At 53.0% G+C, this 20,700-nt stretch overlaps 7 protein-coding genes across 7 annotated transcripts; 4 read left to right on the forward strand and 3 right to left on the reverse strand.

Annotated features, from left to right (window-relative positions):
* Nucleotides 1-704: 704 nt before the first annotated feature.
* Nucleotides 705-4,625, forward strand: A1O5_02452 (uncharacterized protein; the record flags this gene model as incomplete). The annotated part of the gene is made up of 2 exons (XM_007743068.1): nucleotides 705-1,238; nucleotides 1,287-4,625. 2 exons carry the CDS (start codon nucleotides 705-707, stop codon nucleotides 4,623-4,625), a joined length of 3,873 nt encoding a protein of 1,290 aa, XP_007741258.1.
* A 740-nt stretch (nucleotides 4,626-5,365) lies between these two features.
* Nucleotides 5,366-9,280, reverse strand: A1O5_02453 (uncharacterized protein; the record flags this gene model as incomplete). Its single annotated transcript, XM_007743069.1, has 1 exon — nucleotides 5,366-9,280. One exon carries the CDS (start codon nucleotides 9,278-9,280, stop codon nucleotides 5,366-5,368), a length of 3,915 nt encoding a protein of 1,304 aa, XP_007741259.1.
* Nucleotides 9,281-9,809: 529 nt separating this feature from the next.
* A1O5_02454 (uncharacterized protein) lies at nucleotides 9,810-11,744 on the forward strand (the record flags this gene model as incomplete). The annotated part of the gene is made up of 2 exons (XM_007743070.1): nucleotides 9,810-9,968; nucleotides 10,026-11,744. The coding sequence occupies 2 exons, from the start codon at nucleotides 9,810-9,812 to the stop codon at nucleotides 11,742-11,744; spliced, it is 1,878 nt and encodes a 625-aa protein (XP_007741260.1).
* A 387-nt stretch (nucleotides 11,745-12,131) lies between these two features.
* Nucleotides 12,132-13,891, reverse strand: A1O5_02455 (uncharacterized protein; the record flags this gene model as incomplete). Its single annotated transcript, XM_007743071.1, has 2 exons — nucleotides 12,132-13,756; nucleotides 13,813-13,891. 2 exons carry the CDS (start codon nucleotides 13,889-13,891, stop codon nucleotides 12,132-12,134), a joined length of 1,704 nt encoding a protein of 567 aa, XP_007741261.1.
* Nucleotides 13,892-15,309: 1,418 nt separating this feature from the next.
* On the forward strand, nucleotides 15,310-15,930 carry A1O5_02456 (uncharacterized protein; the record flags this gene model as incomplete). Its single annotated transcript, XM_007743072.1, has 1 exon — nucleotides 15,310-15,930. One exon carries the CDS (start codon nucleotides 15,310-15,312, stop codon nucleotides 15,928-15,930), a length of 621 nt encoding a protein of 206 aa, XP_007741262.1.
* Nucleotides 15,931-16,124: 194 nt separating this feature from the next.
* A1O5_02457 (uncharacterized protein) lies at nucleotides 16,125-17,399 on the reverse strand (the record flags this gene model as incomplete). Its single annotated transcript, XM_007743073.1, has 1 exon — nucleotides 16,125-17,399. One exon carries the CDS (start codon nucleotides 17,397-17,399, stop codon nucleotides 16,125-16,127), a length of 1,275 nt encoding a protein of 424 aa, XP_007741263.1.
* A 1,049-nt stretch (nucleotides 17,400-18,448) lies between these two features.
* On the forward strand, nucleotides 18,449-20,626 carry A1O5_02458 (uncharacterized protein; the record flags this gene model as incomplete). The annotated part of the gene is made up of 5 exons (XM_007743074.1): nucleotides 18,449-19,503; nucleotides 19,620-19,744; nucleotides 19,846-19,976; nucleotides 20,076-20,190; nucleotides 20,382-20,626. The coding sequence occupies 5 exons, from the start codon at nucleotides 18,449-18,451 to the stop codon at nucleotides 20,624-20,626; spliced, it is 1,671 nt and encodes a 556-aa protein (XP_007741264.1).
* Nucleotides 20,627-20,700: the final 74 nt, after the last annotated feature.

The following is a 20,700-nucleotide window of genomic DNA, read 5'->3' on the forward strand; positions in this document are numbered from 1 at the left end:
CGGGAGGGAGGGAGACTGCATGGATTATGCAGCAACATTTTGAAAGACTAGTGACTAGCATGCACAAGCCGGCCGTGACCAAAGGGAGTGAGGCCCGTCCGTTACAGACAGCGGTCTTCACATAGTATACCTATTCCATTCACCCCGCCCCTCCGAGCGCGGGAAATTTCATTTCCTGGACCACGAGTGAAGACAAGGCTGAAACACCCCTCGCGGAGCTTCCGTTCTCGGCGGAGAACTTCTGCGTACAAGTACAAAATCTCGGCGCCCTCACCCCAGTCATTGGGTCCCACGACAACCGCTCCAACTCTTTGCCCCTTCGAGCATAATACCTAATACTTGCCGTACCTCTTCCGCTTGATACAGCTACACTTGGCCCCGCTCCGCTTCTTATCCTTCTTTTTGGACGCTTTCCTTTCATTTTCTGGCCGCCAGGCCGCGAAAACGCCCGGTGCGTGGTAGGTGGCATTGGTCGTGGACATGGCGACCAAGAAGAAGACGATCATCGTGCGTTCGCTGTATGAATTTACCGAACTAGCTGTGAGTTTGAGCTGGAATGGAACCACATCAGGTCGTTAACTGACGTCTTTTCATCAAGTCCAACGAGCTGATTCAAAACGACAAGTACGTCCGCTTGCATCTTTCAACATTGACCACCATTCAAAGCGCAAACACACTAACAGTCTGACTCAGAGATGCTCACCATGACCCCGAGGCGGCGGCATTCTTTTACTTTGATGCCTCCAACCAGGTCTGTAGTCTGCGGGATCGAGCAGGGCCAAAATTCAGCTGATCATACTATCCAGACATTCTGCGCAGATGTCGATCCAGATGATGAGGATACAATGCCGAATTTTCTTACTCGCATGGCTGGGTACATTGAATACCATCAGTCGAACCAGCTCGGCTTTGATGATGAGCCCCGAATCCGTCCCATGGAAGGCACGGTAGTCGAGGACATTATCCCAGATGACTCGGCCGATGGCAGCGTTCTGTTACAATATCAATCAGACGCGGAATCCGATGATCAAGACGCTCTTGATGGACTCCTTCATGTGACCACGTATTGGCAGCCTGCGAATGGCAACATCGGCATCCTTCCACCGATGTATGCGAACGACATTTCACGACTAACAGGTTCTTCGCTCTTTGCGGAAGAAGCTGAAAAGCGCTACCGAATCATCCAAGGAGACTTTAACAGAGCTCATGAAAAGCTCTTGAGGCTGGAACCATTACTCGTAGGCCACCCGGTCGTCGCTGATACTCGTCGCTGATATTCTTTTCAGGAGATCTTCGAGAAACAGTCCGGCAATCAATCCCTCCCAGCAACTGGCGATCTCCTCATCTGGCCTCCAAACCAAGAAGACTCCACCATGGAGTTTGTCAGCATGGGCGCCCATCTCCCTGCCTACCAACGTGTAGTCGTCAACAGAATGGAGCAAAATCTCTCCAAGAAAGCCATCGGAGAGCTTCGTCAATTGGACTTGAAGACACGGGAATTCCAGATACCTCGAAATCTTCAGAAAGAAGCCATGATTCCGACGCATACGTTCCAAGCCTCGAAGATCTGGGACTCAGAGATCTACATGAGCTTTGGAGATCCAAAAAATATGGATCCGATCATCACATCCAATCCGACCTCAGCAGGTCATAGTGACTTGGCCCCTAGCCCGGACCTCGGTGGTAATAGAATTGCCGCGTGGACGAACACTGTGGTGCGTTCAGCAAACCCAGACATCGCCCCAGAAAGACCAGTGGAACCTGTAGCACCGACGCGCCGCAGAGTCGCAATCGAGTCCGACAGTGAGGATGAGGAGCCATCTGTCCCTGCACCGAAATCTGTTCCCGCAGTTACCGAAGTTGCTCCAGAGGCCCCATTAGTCCTGTTGTCAGAGGACGAAGATTTGATGGACGACGAAAGCCAACCTGCCCAGAACGCGGAGGCTCTTCCACCACCCCTCCAGGGTAGCACCGAGAACATCTTGGTCGGCCTATCGGAAGAAGTCGACGTGGCCCATGCTCAAGGAGGATCTCAAGGAGAAACTGGGATTCATTCAGCTCTTCTGCATGAAGAACAGGAAGTTGATCTAATCCGAGCGTCGTATCAGGAAGCTGCATCTGGACACCATGAGAGTCGCGCCATCGCAGGCGCGTCAAACGAAACAGCCGACAATTCTCCCTCTCAATCAGATACTCATCTCAGCAGCGAAGCCATGTCCTGTCGCCCCGCTGAAGAACCAGCAGAGTTCGAAAACATTCCGTCCTCAGCTACAGACATTGCGTCGATAACACCAGAGATTCCTGCCGCGTCGCGCATTACAAGGCCTTCTTTCCACCCTGATCGGTATGGGTCATCTACACGGCCAGTCCGGGGGCAGCTAGGCCAAGCAGACTACCGTGGGCGGACAAATAACCGCTATCGTGGAGACGGTCGAGGTCGGAGGGGTCACAACTGCGATCACCCTGAGAGCCAACGCATGACGCCGTTCGAGGGATTTCGTCTACGGGGTCCTACAGGAAGGCCTCGTCAACGGGGAAATGGGAGGCCATATGCTGCTCATCTTGGCGAGAGACCACCGAGGGCCCGTGGGTTTCAAGACGCCGGACTCCGATCTAGTTACGGCACTCTTGTCGACTTGCGGAGTCCTGAAACTACTGGCGGTGCTCTCTCTGTGCCACCAGGCTTGGAATACAACGTGCCTCTTCTGCCTGCAAATGCGTCTTGCGGGCAAACCAGCATTGAAACTTCCGACTTGTGCGTTCGCTCCAACATGACATCTCCATCTTCGGGTTCGGGCCTGACTCGGCTAAAATTCAGCGAAGAGGGATCTGACTACGTTACAACGTTCGTTCCGAAAGCAGATCAATCTGCTTTGAGAGAAAAGACTATACAACAGATTCAAGAGGCGATTTTGGCTATGAACAAGAAGGCGGAGGAAAAGCCGCCCAGACTCCATTCCACAATGCGTCAACAGGGCAAAAACCCCGGGAAGACACCCGCTAAGCAGGAGACAGAAGCGGCGAGGAAAGCGCGCATAGCCAAGGCAATGGAAGACGCGTATCCAACTTCGACCAATGTCCCACCGAGATCACAACCAGCCTCTCCTAAGCCCGACGAGATGAGCAAATGGAAAAGAAGCCAAATGAAGAAGAAGTCGCTCATGGCGAAGGGACATCCAGATCTTGTCGCAAACGATCTTCGAACATCGCAGACGAAAAAACTTATCTCTCTCTTGCAGCCGGTTTTTGAGACTGGCAGGGCTTTCAGTGGCAAATTGACGTTTGAGCTGCAATTTGGCCAAGTTCTCATCTCACCTGGACAGCAGCTGCGCGACCAAACGTATCATACTGTTGACAACTGGAAATCGTACTTCGACTCTGGTTCTGCATCAACTCACACCTTTTCCAGTTTTACCGAAATCCTGACATCCAATGGTGCAGACATTGACCGTGTTCTCGAGATGAAAGGAAGTATTGGGAATGGTACGGGCAAGCTTTGGGGTCATTCTCCGGGTCCGCGGTCCGTCAGCTACGAGTTCCACTGCCAAAGTCGATCCAACGAAGACTTTCAGATCGTGGTTGACCAATCTGGAAGATACGAACTGCGACGAGGTCTGGTCACTGTCGGCGCTATCAACATGCATGTCCCAGCCCAGGTCTGGGATCTCTCTGCCACATTGTCAGGGCCTTTGAAATGGCCCGATCCACCGGAGACGGTTGCTCAGAGCGTCAGCGCTTTCGTCAAGTCTCTATACGTTTTGCCTGGCCGTAGCAAGCTGCTGCTGGTGTTCAGACAGCCCGATGATCATGAGATCCAAGTTCGGAACCTCGTCGTAAAGCGGGACAGCTACCACAGCAACAACCGTCTGGACGGCCAGAAGATCCTGTTAAAGATCACCGAAGCCAAGAACCTTCAATTTAGGGTTCATCCAGAGGATAAGAGACTTTGGCAAGGCTACGAGGGCCCTGACCAAGCTTACAAAGACTTTGCGGATGGTGGCCACATCCACTATGAAATGTCGCTTGTTCATGACGGGATCAATGAAGTACTTGCAAAGAACGAGGCTCTGGAGATCGGGGAGCTTACAGATGCTGAAACGACTGGAAAATCCCTCCTTGACCACCACATCATCCACTCCATGCTGGACAGTGCTGTTCAAACAATCTCTAGGATGGACTTCGTCGGCATGCGCAACTACGGCACACAGCAACGCCTAGAAGACAAGACCCGAAAACATTTCGAGGAACTTGAAGCCCTTCTCGGCCCAAAAGCACAGACCATCCTGCAGCTTCCGAACATGGTTCGAGAGTCCTCTCAGGCAACGAGTCGACATCAGCTCAATAAAAGCAATGGCGCAAGTGCCGACGACGCCACGGTTGTACAGCAACAGCAACCCGTCCCTGGTGTACGCATGAACACTGAGGCCCAGGTAGTGATTGACGCATCGGGCAATCGCTACCGGCTGGGTATGGGTGGTGCGAGAATCCCTGTCGTCGACGACGACAAGCCACCTGGCTCGGCGGAGACGGTCATCCCCGATGATAGTGCGAGTCAAGCCGGTGGAACAAGGGCTCCAATGCGGTCTGGACCTGCGAAAACCGAACGAGGACGGGGCTTTTGGTGAAAAGGGAAACGGCTCCGGAAGAATACGAAAAGGCTCCCGCAGAGATACCAGCTCCCCATCGATTGAAGTGATATGGGTGGGTGGGTGGCATGATTCATGTCTTTTCTTCTCTTTCCTTTCTCCCTCTTTTCTTCTCCTTGTACCACTACTGTGACCGAGAAGGAGGGGAAATGTGCTGGGTTTCTTCGTTATTTCTCGGAGCAGAAATCTGTCGTTCATGACTCCAGGCCGAGCGACATGGTCACGATGACGAGTACGGTTACGATTACGACTACGGACACAATTACGAATGTGAGCACGGGCGCACGGGGTGCGGGATAAGCAGGTAAACAGGGGCATGCATCGGGGCTATGGCCGGAATTGGTTACAGTTTACGACGACAAAACATCAACAACAAAAACATCGACAGCATCACCAACAAGGTCAACAACCTCAAACATGCTGGAAGCGCAGAGGGGGCTATTTCTGTTACGGCTTCATTGGTGTATAACAACCGTCTGCGAGCTGAGCATGTGTGAACAAATGTGCAAAAAGTAGTACTAGCGAGGGGAGTGCGCGCACTGATACTGGCGTTGTGCTTGCTTCCCCCCTTCCCCAAAGCAACCAATAGTTCATGATTCGATTGGGCTGGACAACAATTGGGCTAGATTGATTTCACGGATTTTTGGGGGAGACAGAGACAGAGACAGATCGGAGTAATGAACAGTCTGTAACATGAGCTGTGTGTGCCACTCACTCCCTCACTCGCTCACTATTAGTTGGTAATCTCGAGATTTGCTTCCGTCCTCGTTCTTGATCACTCTCGCACTATGGACCTCTTCCTGATCGTCGGCATCGCCGCCGTCTGCGATGCTCTCACCCAAAGCGTCCCTTACATCCTTCAAATCCAACAGGCTTTCAACACTCCCCGCTGTCTGTGTTTGTGGCGGGCTCGCCTCCTCGGTGCGCGTGCGCTGCTGCTGGTGCTGGACGGCGGGGGCGGCGCTGCTTCTCTTCTTCGTCTTGCACTTGCGCTCTTCGCCCCTCAGAAAAGCCGAGACGTCCAGGTGCGCGGATCTCTCGGCCCACATGCCGGCCGTCATGCCCTGGCGGTCCCGTGCCAGGACGTCGACGCCGTACTCGCCGCCGTACTCGAGCACGAGCATGCGCACGAGGGCGATGTCGTTCTGGTGCGCCGCGATGTGCAAAGCCGTCATGCCGCGCTCGTTCATGGCCGCGGGGTTCGCGCCGGCGGACAGCAGGCGGCGGACGACAGGGATAGAATGGGATGAGGCGGCCTTGTGCAGGGGCGTTTGGTTCGTGTTCGTCCGTTTATTGACCCCCGCGCCGTGCGAGAGGCACAGGTCCACGAGATCCAGGTTCCCCAGCGAGGCAGCAATGTGTAACGCGTGCCAGCCGTGGTAGCCTGCCTCTTCGACGGACGCGCCCCGCGAAAGGAGGAATTCGACAATGTGTTTTTGGTTTTCTTGTAATGCGACGTGGAGCGGTAGTTGGCCGTCTTCGTCAAGCGAGGTGAGCGAGTCCGGATCCTGGTCCAAGTGGGCGCGAACTGCCGGCAGGTCGCCCTTTTCAATGGCAGTGGTAAGTTGGTTTGCACTGCTGGGCGAAGTGATGCCCTGAACTTGCCACTCGGCAGTCCGGAGGTACTTGTGGATGTCGTAGTGGGCTGTGAAGAAGGCGACAACTCGAGGGGTAGAGCCCTTCCGGTCTCGAGCAAAGAGCTGTGCGCGCTTGAGGTCTGGGTCGCCGTTCTGCTCGAGGAGCGTCCTCGCAGTCTCTATTTTGCCCGAGCGGACTGCCAGATGTAAAGGGATGTTGTCCTTGAAATCGGCCACCATCACGTTCGCGCCTCGCTTCAGAAAGAATGCAACCGTTTCCGTATGCCCGCCTCGAGCAGCACGGTGCAGTGGAGTCCATAGTTCCCTGCCTTTATGAAACATGCTCCCTCCGTTCTCGAGCAGAAATGCAACCACGTCAGTGAAGCCACCTGTGGCGGCATAGTCGAGGGGACAGAGGCGTTCCTTGTCCTTAACGTGAACGACAGCACCAGCAAGCACCAGCAATTTGGCGATGGAGAGGTGGCCACGAATAGCAGCAACGTGCAGAGCAGTTGTTCCCTGGTTGTCGGTGGCACCTACCAATGCCCCTGCTTGGAGGAGTGTGGTGACCATTTCTTCGTCTCCTTGCTCGACGGCCTTGTGCAAGGCTGTAAGACCCTTGGGCCCGGGGCAGTCGAGCTGGTCTCGTCCGTGCCTGAGAAGTAGTTTGACCATTTCGAGCTGCCCATAGGAAACTGCAAGGTATAACGGAGTGCTCTGACCGTAGTTCGTGTCCAGGAGATTAGCGCCGTTTTCAATCAGAACTTCGGCTACCTGCTGGTGGCCGAAGAAAGCCGCCTCGTGCAGAGCTGTGCTTCCGTACATGTTGCGCGCATCGAGACGCAAGTTATATTGATTTGCGGCGATCAAGATCTTTAGGAGCTCGGTGAGTCCAAATGCTGCCGCCAACGAGATCCCAGCTCCCCCGGAATAGGCCCACGCCCAGGCTTTGCCGTTCCACCCCCGGACGTCAGGAGTCCACAAATCTCGGACACGGGCGATGGTATTCAAGCAGGCGCTGTCGGAAAGTAATGGAATGGCCAGGTCTTTGATCTTCTCGGCAGGCACACCGTACGCATGGTGACCCCATTCAAGCGCTGCATACTGCAGGAATGCAACATCTTCCAGTGCCGTCACGAAATCTGTTCGTTTCTTGTATGGTAGGTCCCTCATTGAACCAAGCATCATGTATTTGAGACACGTCCTGGTGATGATGAGGTTGGCATCGTTGAAGAGACCGTGGTCATGATCGCGCAGATATTCTTCAAGTGAGTGATGTACTAAACGTATAATCGAGCTTTCATAGTCCACCTCGACTAGGCCGCAACAGCAGTCTATAATCGTCCTCACTGAGGGAAAGTTGTCCCTATCAAGATCACAATCTTCAAGCCGCAATGCCATGGCATGCTGCAATTCCCGCACAGTCAGAGGTCTCCGAACGTGAGATAGCCACATCAATGTTTTGAACGCAAGATCGCGTCTAGCAGTAGGCAGTGTAGAAATTCTCTGGACAGTTGACTGGAAGGCCTGAGTCAAATCGGTTGAGAGATGGAGTAGTGTTCGTTTGACGTCTGCCCTGGTGATCTGGTCGAGAATTGTCTTTATCTGAAGCGCCGGTAGCAAGAACATACCATTTGCGTTCTCGCACAACGTATTGAGAACACGTTCCTGCAACTTGTCATCCATCAAGTACTCAGACTCTGGCTGGTCTTTGATCGCCTGAACAAGGAATTGTCGAATATCCCCAGGGTTCGCTAGAATATCGATTGTCGCAGGTTCATGGAACTTGGCCAAGAGATCGAGAATATGTGGCCTCAAAGTGGCTAGCACTTTTACCGTGCTTCCTCCAGAACTTCTAATGGCATCAATGACTTCAAAAAACCCTGAACGTTGGCTTTGAACGTCGGCTTCGTCAAGGGCGTCAACTATGATGAAACACTGACTAAATGTTGCCACAACGCGACGGGTAATCCTCAGCAAGTCATGAAACCAAGTTTGGTCTTTGACGGCGTTCCTTGTGCGTTGATAAAACTCGGCAACAGCAGAAGGGACAATGTCGCCATGGGAGCCGAGTTGCCGCAACAGCGATCTCGCAAAGTTGGACGGATTCTGCGACTGTTGATCTGAGTAGTCGTAGTAATAGAAGGCTATGGCAACGTCGCGATCCTTGAATTTGGCACGCAGATAATCGATGGCATGAGAGCATAGGACAGATTTGCCAGCCCCGGGACCTCCAACACAAAGGAGATCGTTCTTGGAATTGTTGTCGCCAGCCCAATGAAGAAAGTCAGGATGTTCAAGGAACCACCGGCCCGTGCCTTCGGCGCGTCGCACTTGCAAATCACGATGCTTGTGCAGGGATGACAAAGGTGCCAACCAGTCCAAAATATCAGTCGTGCGCCTTTCTTGCTCCCTCAATTCAGCCAGTCTTGTGGCTTGAGAAATCTCATTGACATCGACGGCTGTTCTTGCGAGGATCGGTACAAGGGTGATGATTCCCTCGAGTTGAACAGCCAGTTTGGAAGACTCGTCAGCGGACCGACCCATCTGAGCTGACAATTCGCTCATCTTCTTCGAAATAAGGAGCATTTCCTGCAAGCCTTTTGTTGCATCTTCAGAGGTCTTGGATAGCAGATTGAACCCTTCGATCGTGAAAGCGAATTGAAAGGTCTGAGTATATCGTCGTAGATTCTCCACCATCTGCATGACTTCCCTCTGCTCGAAAGGCCATCTCAGATGGTCAATAGCGCGGGCAACTTTCCCACCATCCGAGGGTTTCAGTCTGTCACCAATGCGTTCCATCCTTTGCCGGCAGTCTCTGACGGCCCTGGAGAGGACTGATTGGGTATCGAGAACCCGACCTTTTACTTTTTCGCTCTCCAAAAACTCTCGAAGTCCACCAAGAACTTCGCCCAGCAGTAGAAGTTCATCATGCAACTCCCTGACGGTGTTGGAGCGTTCCTTGATGGAATTGACATAGATTGCTATGGTGGCGCTGACCTGCAAAGCCAGGGTGACAAGACCAGCAATGCTGCTGGCGACGGAGACGCCGTCCATGGGGAGATGAAAACGGGTTGATTGTGGACGAGGACATGGCTTGAGCCACGGCTATCACCTGTGATATATGGGCAACGGGCCGCTGATTTATAAGGAGAACATGATGGTGAGGGTGGTGGCGAGATGAGCAATTGAATCAAGTCGAGGATGGTCATACTGAATGTGCCCAGTTATAGCTCTGTACTGGGTAGGCTCCTTAGGTACTATTAGGTAGCATCGAAGCAGCCAGTAACCCACACCAGAAAGCTTTGAAAATATTAGTCAACGGGCTTACCCCTGCACAACTGTGGGTGAGTGTCTGGTGAGCGGACATGGGGTGCGTGTCGTTATGGTATGGTACGTCTACTTGTTATACCCCTCGACTCCCTGTACCCCTTCTGCCCCCTGACCTGCCCAGCCCAAGCCTGCCCTGAGCAAACCGACCTGCACCGCCCGTGGCTCACGCCTTACCTGCCTCATGTAGTTTTCCCATCTCCAAAAGAGATGCTGGCGACAGCGACCGCTTGCGTACCACTTTCAACCTGAGAGAATGAAAGCCAATGCCCCGTCCCTGTCCAGGATAAGACAGCGTCTCCTCAGCCTTCCATCGGCCTTGGTGCTTCTTTGGATATGTCTTCTCTGGTGGGGCGAGCGCTACATCTTTCAACAAAGTGTCGCCCAGTGCCTTTGGCGACAGTGGGAATCATGGGTAAACAAGCAGATCAAACACCCACCTACAAAGAGACCATTGCTGACTCTGTTCTAGCCAGGTCATTCTCAGCCTCATCATGTCCTCCTTGTCGCTGACCCTCAACTCGTGGATCCGCACACCTACCCCGATAGACCATGGCCTCTATCGACCCTAACCATCCTGTACACCGATCGCTACCTCCGCCGCTCCTATCAATACCTACAAGAGTATCTCCGACCAGATGCCACCTTGTTTCTCGGTGACTTGTTTGACGGCGGAAGGGAATGGGGTACTGCCGAATCGACATCTCCCGAAGAGCGTTATAAGAAGTATGGATCGCATTTCTGGATGAAAGAATACATTCGCTTCTCCAACCTCTTCTTGCGATCTTGGGCCCAAGGTCCTCATGCAACGGTGGCTGAACCGACAGGCCGTCGCCTTCTCGCCTCTCTTCCGGGCAACCATGATTTGGGGTTTGCGGCAGGCATCCAGTTGCCCGTGAAGGAGCGGTTTGATGCATACTTCGGGCCCCTCAACCGAGTCGATATCATCGGCAATCACTCATTCATCCATTTGGACACAGTCTCTCTGAGTGCCATGGATCAAGTCGATCCAAAAACTGGGAGTTCAGGGGCAGGGGACGGGAGTGCCGCCGCGACTTCTTCTGGCAAGATCTGGAAACCGGTTGAGGAATTTCTCGTGGAAGCCAAGTCCATCAGAGCCAAAGCTGTACAGCATACGTGCGAGACAAGATTTCACTGGAAAAGCCCACTCCCACACTTGCAGTCTCCCTCAGTACAACGAGTCGCTGACGTCGGACCCTCTGAGATGACACAGAGAAACCACCACCCAGTCAGCTCATCTCAGTTTCCAACAATCGTCCTCTCTCACGTCCCTCTTTACCGATCTGGCGAGACCAGCTGCGGTCCCATGCGAGAGCGAGGCTCTGTGATACCCCTGCAGGCAGGCTATCAGTATCAGAACGTCCTTACGCCGCTGATCTCACAGGACATTGTCAAGCATTTGACGGCGGAAGAGATCACAATGATTTACTCCGGCGACGATCACGACTACTGCGAGATCGAGCACAACGAGTTCACCGGCCGCATCAGAGAAATCACGGTCAAAAGCATGAGTTGGGCCATGGGCATCCGCAAGCCGGGCGTGCAGCTCGTCAGTCTCTGGAATCCGGTCGATGTGGACATGGCAATGTCTGGTGACCCATCGCTTTCCACGCCGCGGGACACAGTGCAAAACCATCTGTGTCTGCTCCCTGACCAATTGAGCATCTTCATTCGCTATGGCCAGGTGCTCGGCGTGACACTTTTCATCCTCCTTCTAGGTGCTGTCCGGTACAATCCCTCAGTCGCAATTGACGAAGCAACATCGCGCGGCAAAACCGAGCCATTGCTACCCACCACCGAGAACCACCACCACCACAACTCCAACACCTCAAAAAGCTCTTGCATACAGAACGGCGGCCAAGCGGAGCATCATCAACTCTCCACGCGCAAACTGGGCGGGTACGGCCAGCTCCCTGCCTCATCACGGACCTCATCGCCTTCGAATCCGCCTTATCATATCTACCACGCCCGAAATCATTCTCCCGGTCCAGGTCCAGGCGAGCTCGACAGCGACGACTGGGGCATGCCGCAATCATTAACCAAAGCACGGCAGTGGGGAAGGAGGAACTCCGACCCGCCGCGATCTCGAATGGCTTTCTTTGGTCGTTCCTTGTGGCGGACCGCATGGCCTGTTTTGTTGATTTATGGATGGCTTCTCTGGAACGGTTAACGAGTCACCTAATGCCATTTCGCCACCATGGCTGACGGAATTGTCCACAAGAAAGATTTATGTAACACTAGTTGGAGCTTTGTTCGATTGGATTCTTTGGCCAATCTCGCGGACGGCAGCAAAACTACCGTCTGAAACGATACCCAGCATCACTGACATGGGATATGCAAAGGAGGAAAGCAACGACTTGGTGTAGCGTTACAAAAGTTCAAGGCCAATTCTACCTGGAATGCTTTTAGACTTACAGGCTCTCCGAGACTTGTAGTGAAAATCAACCCCTTTACCAATCCCAATTACGGCAGCCCGATTTCTGCAGTCTGCACAGGCCCAGCAACAACTCTTGCAGTGGTAAGAAGTCCATATAAATATTATGATGAAGAAAACTCTTTATTTCTTTCCGTTCTTGCCATCATTAGGACAGCACATCTTGCTCCCGGCGCACATATCACCGCAATCGAGCAAACATGCTGGTTGTCCTTCACTCCTAAGACTCGCAGTCTTGCTGGCATTCGCGTTGTTCTTAGGAGTCGGGTGCCCGCTCCCGGCACCCTCGTCGGGATCAGCCCCTGGTTCGGCGGAATGCGGATCTACCTCATTCACAAACTCGGGCTGGATGGTTGAGCTGTGGATGCCGTAGCCGTGTAGACAGCCTCGAATTTCCCGCGCTAGATGCATGTAGCTGGCGGATCCAGTGCCGTCAATCTCGCAGTCAACCTTGACGTGCAAGCTCGCAACGAGCTTGGTGTCACTGAGCTGCCAAACGTGGAGATGGTGGGCTTCAATGACTCGTGGTAGCGATTCAATGTCCGCTGTGATCTCATCGATTGACATGCCCACAGGAACCGCCTGCAGGAGGATTCGCCCTGCTGCTCTGCAGAGTGGGATGGCGCTAGCTAGGATGATCATCGTGATGACAAGGGAGATTGCTGGATCGAAGTAATAGCGTCCAGGGAACTTAGCCAGCCAGATGATCAGTGCAGTCACTATTACACCAATGTTTCCGAGAGCATCGCCCATAACGTGGAGGAAGACTCCGCGCATGTTCAGATCATGGGAGTGGCCGTGCCCACCATGTCCTTGGCCGGCTTTTGAGCCGTCTTGTTCTTGATTGTGGTAGTGTGCCGCGTGATTATAGTCAACGCTCCTCCGTTTGTTGATGCTCCCATAACCGTTGAATCGCTTGTCGTTCTTGGACGGTGATTGGAGGCCGCCTGGGGACCTGTCAAGATGTCGCTCTGGTGACTCGGGCTCCATCAACAGCGCATCTTCCTCTGACGCTTCGGATTCGGACTGCACCTCCAACCGCGCAGCTTGGATAATATCCTGACGAAATGAGGCTGGATGGATGTGGATGTTGTCGACAGAGCCGAAGCCCCTACCAAACGAACCTGATGTGCGACGGCGATGCCGGGGATGGATCTCGCCATTAACGATCGACTTACGAGTAGGGGTGTGCGAAGATCGAACCGAGATAGTTGTGTTCTCCTCATCAGATTTTGTGAATGCACGACGGACCGGACTTCGGAAGCTGCCCACTCGGAATTGTGGCAGCACATCTTCGATGTTCCCATGTTCGTCGACAACTTTCTGGGTTTCGCCGTTGTCCTCGTAGAGATGGCCGTGGCCTTCTTCGGCAGATCTCACCAGATCCCCCTCGTGCAATTGCTCTTTCTCGCCGTGGCCATGGCCGTGTTCATGGAAAAGGAAGAGTCCGAGGATGTTTGAGGCAAGGCCCATACAACCGACAATGAGCACGAGTCTAGGGTTGGAAACAACCTGTGGTTCGACGAATCGCTGGATTGCTTCCAGAAAGATAGAGAGGCAAAGGGCAACCAGAAAAACTCCATTGACGAGAGCGCCCAATGTTTCGGCCCGTTGCCAGCCATAAGTGTACATTTTTGAGCTTCCGGTATTGGCGACACGGACCGCCCATAGCCCAACGCAAAGAGATAGGACATCGTTTAACATATGAAACGAGTCGGCCACGAGGGCCAGAGAATGCACTGCATATCCTAGAGGTGTGTAAGTGGCTAAACTCGGCAGGAAGTTGATGTAGGACCGCACTCACCGACGACCAATTCAATCAGGAAAAAGACAGCATCTATGCCCAGGAGGATACAGATCCTCTGCGTCTTTGAGAAGCCCATCTTTCTTCGTGTGCGGGGTGGCTGCGCGCAAACCGGCGCGCAGCACTCGTTGACCGTCACAGTCGAAGCGGTAGCAGGAGAGAATCGGTAAGCGGACGAGGACCTGGACAAGGAGGGGATCCGGTGTGGGCTAAAGTATGCCTGTTGAGGTTTCTGAACAAGATCGGTGGGGTGATCGGGATAGGAATGAACCGTGGATGTTGAAGGGGAGGAGGGAGGAGGGGATGAGCAAATTATAAGAGCCTTAGGCGAGGGCAACGGCGACGACGCAGGTGCGGTTTTCTCCTCGCGGCAAGCGTCAGCGTTCGGGCAATGAGAATGGCACCCAGAATGGCAGGTATGACGATGGCAATGGCGAGAGAGAGATGATGCATGACTCGGATCGGATGGAGGAGCCTGAAACTGCAACTGCGACTGCAACTGCGGCTGTGGCTGTGGCTGCGGCTGCGGCTGCGACCGCACAAGCGGCGGGAATGTCATGTCATGTGACTGCGCGTTCTCTTCCAGCTTCATACTGGCAGCCTTCGTTGCCGGGTCTTCCTTTTCATCCATCTCCAAATGATGCTTTGGCAGATAGTCAGATCATTGTGCCTGTATTGCCTTCTTATTGATTTCGACTGCAAGCTGACCGCGTTTCCCATAACACAACGGTTGCATTTGATCCATGACCACACTCTCCAAATCCTGCTCTTTCCCGACTGCAGAGGCTCGTTGCGTCAAAGAATGTGGTGGCAAAGTTCGCTATTGCTCTAATATTACCTTACACAAAACACCTGGGCAGCAAACCACTGCCTCTTAGGTCACTCCTGCTCCGGTTTCATTTGTCAACCAAATGTGTACGAGCAAGAGACACGCTGATGGAGCGGTGGACAGTCCCCCCCCCAGAGAATGAGTTGGCTCCAATGTTATCCCCGTAATCCATCTGTGAGAGTTTGACACAGCCCTTCGGTTCTGAGCCCATGAACACGAGTGTCTTGTGGACAATTTCGGTGATTTCGAATGTTCAAAGCTGTCTCTTTTAATGTGAACCAGGGCCAGGGTTATCCATCCCTCGCTAGGTACTTTACCAAATGCTGCCATTTCTACCCCCCCCCCCCCCCCCATCTCGACTGGTAGTTGCCTCGATTGAGGATGAACCTGTTTATTTGGTGGTTGTGCCGCCACGGAAGGAAGGCTTTGCGGCTCACAGCGCGTTACAATGCAGAAACGGTATGTTATTATGTCCTTCCGCATTTTCTCAATTGCTGCACACTTGATTCTAAGACTTCCTGAGCACTGGGTTTGCGATCTATGAAGGAGATGTTCAGTGCTACTCGACATACTTTATCCGTTATCGCGTTGAAACCATACCTTCTCCTTCGCTCAACTCTACCACGGAATTCTGCAGGTCATCTTTTCGAAAGGGCATGGGCATAGCCATGGCCATTAGACGCCGGTTTCGCTCCTCCTCTGCAGTGCATGAAATTCATATCAAGAGACGCACCACTAGCATCTGTCAATCCTGCCCTGTGTCTTCAGAACTTTCCTCTTCCTCCACCCTTGATGCAACGTCCGATGACGTCGAGATCGCCAGACAGTTTTGGGACGGCATCGAACAGACCGGGATTGCAACCATGAAAACGTCCGACCCGAAGGAGAGCTGGTCTCTCAGAAAGTTCTGGGACGAACACGTTGCGGTGGAAATGGAGTTTGGGTATAATGCACGAGAACATATCACGAATGAGGAGACATTCATCAGCTGGTTCGAGTTCGCATTTGGAATGGCGGGCTTCGGCCTGGTCGTGCTGCAGTTTGGCATTCTGCATGGGCGGTTCATTGAATCCAAGGTTGCTGCACAGTTAGGGAAAGCGGTGGCGTGCGCCAGCTTTGTTATCAGCATCCTCTGTGTGGTCGTTGGTGCATATCGATTCTTTCGCCAGCAAAATGCTCTCCTTCGAGGGCAGATCTGTTTGGGTGGCCTCTCCATGTTCTCTGCTATATTTTTGTTCAGCCTGGTATCGGTGGGCAGCACAGTGATTACTTGGATAGGCCTGTTTTAGGGATCAAATTCCGAGCAGTATTCACGAGTATTTCTCCGCTGCCAAAGAGGTTGAATATCCTACACAGTTCTTGACAGTAACCTGATGCGTAGTAGAAGGAAGATATAGCCATGAACCAACTCCTTTGGAAATTTATATCCAGATACCAACCACATGAAGTGAAGGCGCTTCAGGCACACTACTAGACAACTGGTTTATGGATGAGTCTGGAAGTGCAGTGTGTCAGAAGGCGGCGGTTTTTGCTCAGGCAAGTCGGCGCGAATCACATCGACCACCCCAGGCAAGACCTCTTCGGCAGGCAAACTGGCGCGCACAAGGTCCCGCCTCAGGGCCTTCCACCCAGCATGTTCGTTTTCCTTCCCTTGAGAACGGTGGTGCGGAAGGAGTTCTCCGAAGAATACTTCCTCCTTCCTGACACCGCCCATATTCAATATCCCGATGCCCATGCCTCTCTCGTGCGCTCTTTTAACCAGCCTCCAAGCAGAGTAGGTCGCGAGAGAGCTGCCGACGACCAGGATTTTGGCCGCAGAGTCAATAGCTTCCTCTGCCGCTGTTTTCACGCCGGCTGAGATGGATTCACCAAACATGATCACATTGGGTTTGAGCACACCGACGCCGTTTGGCGAAGCGGAGACCCTGGGTGATGGTATCCAAGCGCCATCCGCGTCAATGTCCACGTGTCCTTTGCTCCCATCTTTTAGAATGGGCGGTCGCTTCAAACAATGTGGGCAAGGAGGATATCTGAAGGTATGATACGGCGCCCCAGGGACATCGGCGTCACCGTCGGGATTTGTCCTAAATCCCAACCGCCTCCTTTCCACGGGATTCTCAGTATCCAATGCCCCAGAAGCCAGCAACTGTTGCAAAAACTCGGCCCAGGCGGGGTTTAACTCTGCCAATCTTTGCTGGAAGACATCGCGGTCAATGAGCCTCTTACAGCTCAGACAGACCAAGGCTCTGAGGAATCCGTGTAGCTCCACCGTCTTTAATTGCGGATGCGCAAGACCATGGAACGAATCGACATTTTGAGTAACCACACGGTCGACCAACCCTAGTCTTCCAAGATTACGAATGGCATAGTGTGCGGCATTAGGGCTCGAGCGGTGAAGACCCCTCCAGCCTAAGAACGAACGGGCCCAGTATCGCTTTCGGGATTCGTGGCTCGAGATGAATTCGTGGTAATAAATCGGCCGATAGTTCTTGTTCTGGGTGTAGGTCCCGTTAACGCCACGATAGTCGGCCAGGCCTGAGGCGACACTTATGCCTGCGCCTGTAAGAAGGACTGTCTTGTTTCTCTGTTGCGCGTCTTGGCCTGATGGACGAGTAGTGGATGTGGCGGGCAGCGCAGTCGAGGTCAGAAAATGCGCAAGGGCGGCGATGGCCCCTTGTTTGGTGGCTGCCGACGGTGGAATAATCAAAGGTGGTGGCAGAGGCCCCGTATGCGGGATTCGCATAAGCGGTCTGGACATGCGAGGGACATGGCTAAGGAAAGAGCACCAAAGGAAGGGGTAGAGAATTGTCGTTGTAATACGGGCTGTACCTCTGAGCCTCGTACAGGGCGTCCATGTGGCTGCCAAGTGAAGTGTTGTATTGAGTTTTTCCGGGACCGAATATGTGCCGGCGAGCTACACTCACCAAGACTCACCAAGTCACTTGGACTCACCAAGACTCACTCACTCACTCAACTAACCTCCAGAACACCTTCCCGCTCACCTCAAGCCAAAGGGGCGATCTCAATCTCAGCTCACACACCAACGGCTCTTATCAACAACAGCGCTAAAGCTTAAAGAGCTGGTCTTGCGACCGTGCCTCTCCTTGTCTTGCGTTGTCCAACCTTGTCATGCCCTTCATACGATCGCCTTGGGCCAAGAAGTTCATGGTGGCCACCGACATCATTGAGATTCAAGACTTAAGAGGATGCAACCCTTTCGCTAGGCGTCCCATCGACTCCCTCCCCCTCTAGCGGATGCGGAGACATCGTTTCTTCCACCATCCCTCAAACGAATCCCCCAGCCGCAAATCTCGTATTCTGTACTCGATACAGAACCGGCCAGCCTGTTGAGTCGGCTCCTCGCCAGTGATGATGGCCCAGATATGTCGCATCTTTGGTGCCCCTTGCAAGTGACGCACAGACACCTTGCCAGAATATCCCTAACATCAACCCGCCCCCAGGTTGTGGCGCCTCCATGCATTCTTAGTGGTGCCCGCGTGCCCGGATTGACGCAATATGAAATCATAGCTAAACATTGTCGACTTGTTTTATGAATGTCGATCCTTGAATGCCATACCCGCAAGATGCGAAAGGTGGATGATAACCTTAACTATACGGTGTGCCGTGTGTTTTACGAGATTCAGGTTTGTTTAAGCTCTTTCTTATTTCTTAATTGTGTCGTTCCCATTTCGCAGTTGCTCAACGGACTCTGTACATGCTTTTTTTTACTGGGGATCTTCTCCGTGAGCCCATAAACCTACCGCTTCGCGTGTTGTCCTACTCTTGTTAGGCTATAAATCAGCGAGAATGTCGGTCTCCGATCAATCCACTATAGCCATGGAGGCACAGAACGAAAAAGAGAGTCATCAAATCCAATCCCCAGGACCAACAGAAAAGCAGTTGGGTGTCTCAGGCCCAGAGTTAGCAGGGGAGAATCTCGAAAGAGGCCATCCCAAGCGTGCGGATGGCAAGGTCGAACTAACCGAGGAAGACTGTTATGATAAACTGGGGTACTGCTTCCCAGTATGGAAGAAATGGATGATATTGTTCATCATCCTTTTGATTCAGACCTCGATGAACCTCAACGCTAGTATCTATGCCAATGGAGCTGACGGCCTCGCCAAGAAATACACAATCTCGAAGCAGAAGGCACGGGTCGGCCAGATGATCTTCCTCGTATGCTACGCCTTCGGCTGCGAACTGTGGGCGCCATGGTCTGAGGAACTAGGCCGCTGGCCGACACAGCAGCTGTCTTTATTTCTCGTCAATCTCTGGCAACTACCTGCAGCGCTGGCCCCGAACTTCGGATCTATCGTCGTCGCTAGAGCGCTGGCTGGCCTCTCTACGGCAGGAGGCTCAGTCACGTTGGGAGTTATCGCAGACCTATACCAACCCGAGGACTCCGGGTTCCAATATGCTGTTGCTTTCGTCGTGCTGTCGTCCGTCGGCGGTGCTCCGGTGGGCGCGGTGATCGGCGGTTTTGTGGGAGAATTTCTCCCCTTGCCCTGGATCTTTTGGATGCAACTCTGCATCGGCGGCGGCGTTCAACTCATCCATTTCTTCCTCGTACCCGAGACCCGCGCAACTATCCTTTTGGATCGCGAGGCTAAGAAACGACGCAAGAATGGTGAGACGAACATCTTCGGACCGGACGAGCTCAAGAAGCCACGGTTCCCAATGAAAGAATTTGTACGCGTCTGGTTGAGACCTTTCCAGATGTTTGTAACGGAACCGATTGTGCTCTGCCTCAGCTTGCTCAGTGGGTTCAGTGATGCATTGTTGTTTACCTTTTTGGAGGCGTTCACGCCCGTGTTTAAGCAATGGGGGTTTAAGCCATATCAGGTCGGATTGGCTTTTATTTCGTATGTATCTTTCCTTCCTTTTCACGCAAGTTGGCCCGAAATATAACCGGAAGAGGCAAAAGGCGCCTGGAGAATTCGATGAGGAGAGGAAGTGACTGACGACAAAATGATTGCAGGTCCCTCATCGGATACCTGCTTGCATATCTCACTTATCTCCCTGTCATTCGACATCATAACAAGATCCGCGCCGATGACCCGAACAAGTTGTCTCCAGAATCTCGTCTGTGGTGGTTGCTTTTCCGTAAGTCTATCACCGCGTCCCTCGACCTTCTCTCTTCGTCTCTTCCCATTCCAGTGTACACCGGTTCTTTCACTGACACAATATCCTTGATTCTCTTACAGTGGCACCTCTCGAAACAGCTGGGCTCTTCGGCTTCGCGTGGACATCTCTCGGGCCTGACTATGGCATCCCCTGGATCGCGCCTATGATCTTCACCGTCCTGATTGCGATGGCGAATTATGCAATCTACAAGGTATGGCTCCAATTCTATAGGAATAGGGCTCCGGATCTCTGCCCAAATTGCAGGGATGTGTTAATGTGAAACGTGAGTGCTAATGGGGTGCGTTTGCAGAGTTCAATCGACTACATGATCGCCGCCTACGGCCCGTACGCCGCTTCCGCAACTGGCGGGAACGATCTCGCAAGAGACTTCCTTGCGGGCATTGCTGCCTTGTATAGCACGCCATGTGAGTCAACCTGTTCCTCCGATAAACCATCCAAGAAAGTCCCAGACGCCGTCTCTTTCCGTCCCTTTAACACTTGAAACCCCCTATAACTCATTCATCAACCCGACTCACATCCTCACATCCTCACGCTTTTTCTTCTTTACTCAACGTACCTAAACTAACCCGTTCCCGTTCTCAATAAAAAAAAAAAGTCTACGAAAACATCTCCAAGAAATACACCCTAGAATATCCCTCAACGATCCTGGCGTGTCTGTCCATCGTGGTCATCGCCCCCATCTACGTCTTCTACTGGAAGGGCGAGTGGCTCCGCGATCGCAGCAGGTTCGCAAAGGAACTCAACCTCGGCAGGCAAGGCGCCGTCGAGAGGCGGAGGAGTACCATGCTCCTGGACAAGGCTGTCGGAGGGGTGAAGGCCAGGCACGTCGAGCAGGTCTGATTGATAGAGCGATGTGTTGTTCGGTGTATGGATTGATTGTTCCATGTATTGACTGATTAAATTGATGGTCGGTT

Source organism: Cladophialophora psammophila, assembly GCF_000585535.1.
Source record: "Cladophialophora psammophila CBS 110553 chromosome Unknown aczJe-supercont1.3, whole genome shotgun sequence".
Taxonomy (NCBI): Eukaryota; Fungi; Ascomycota; class Eurotiomycetes; order Chaetothyriales; family Herpotrichiellaceae; genus Cladophialophora; species Cladophialophora psammophila.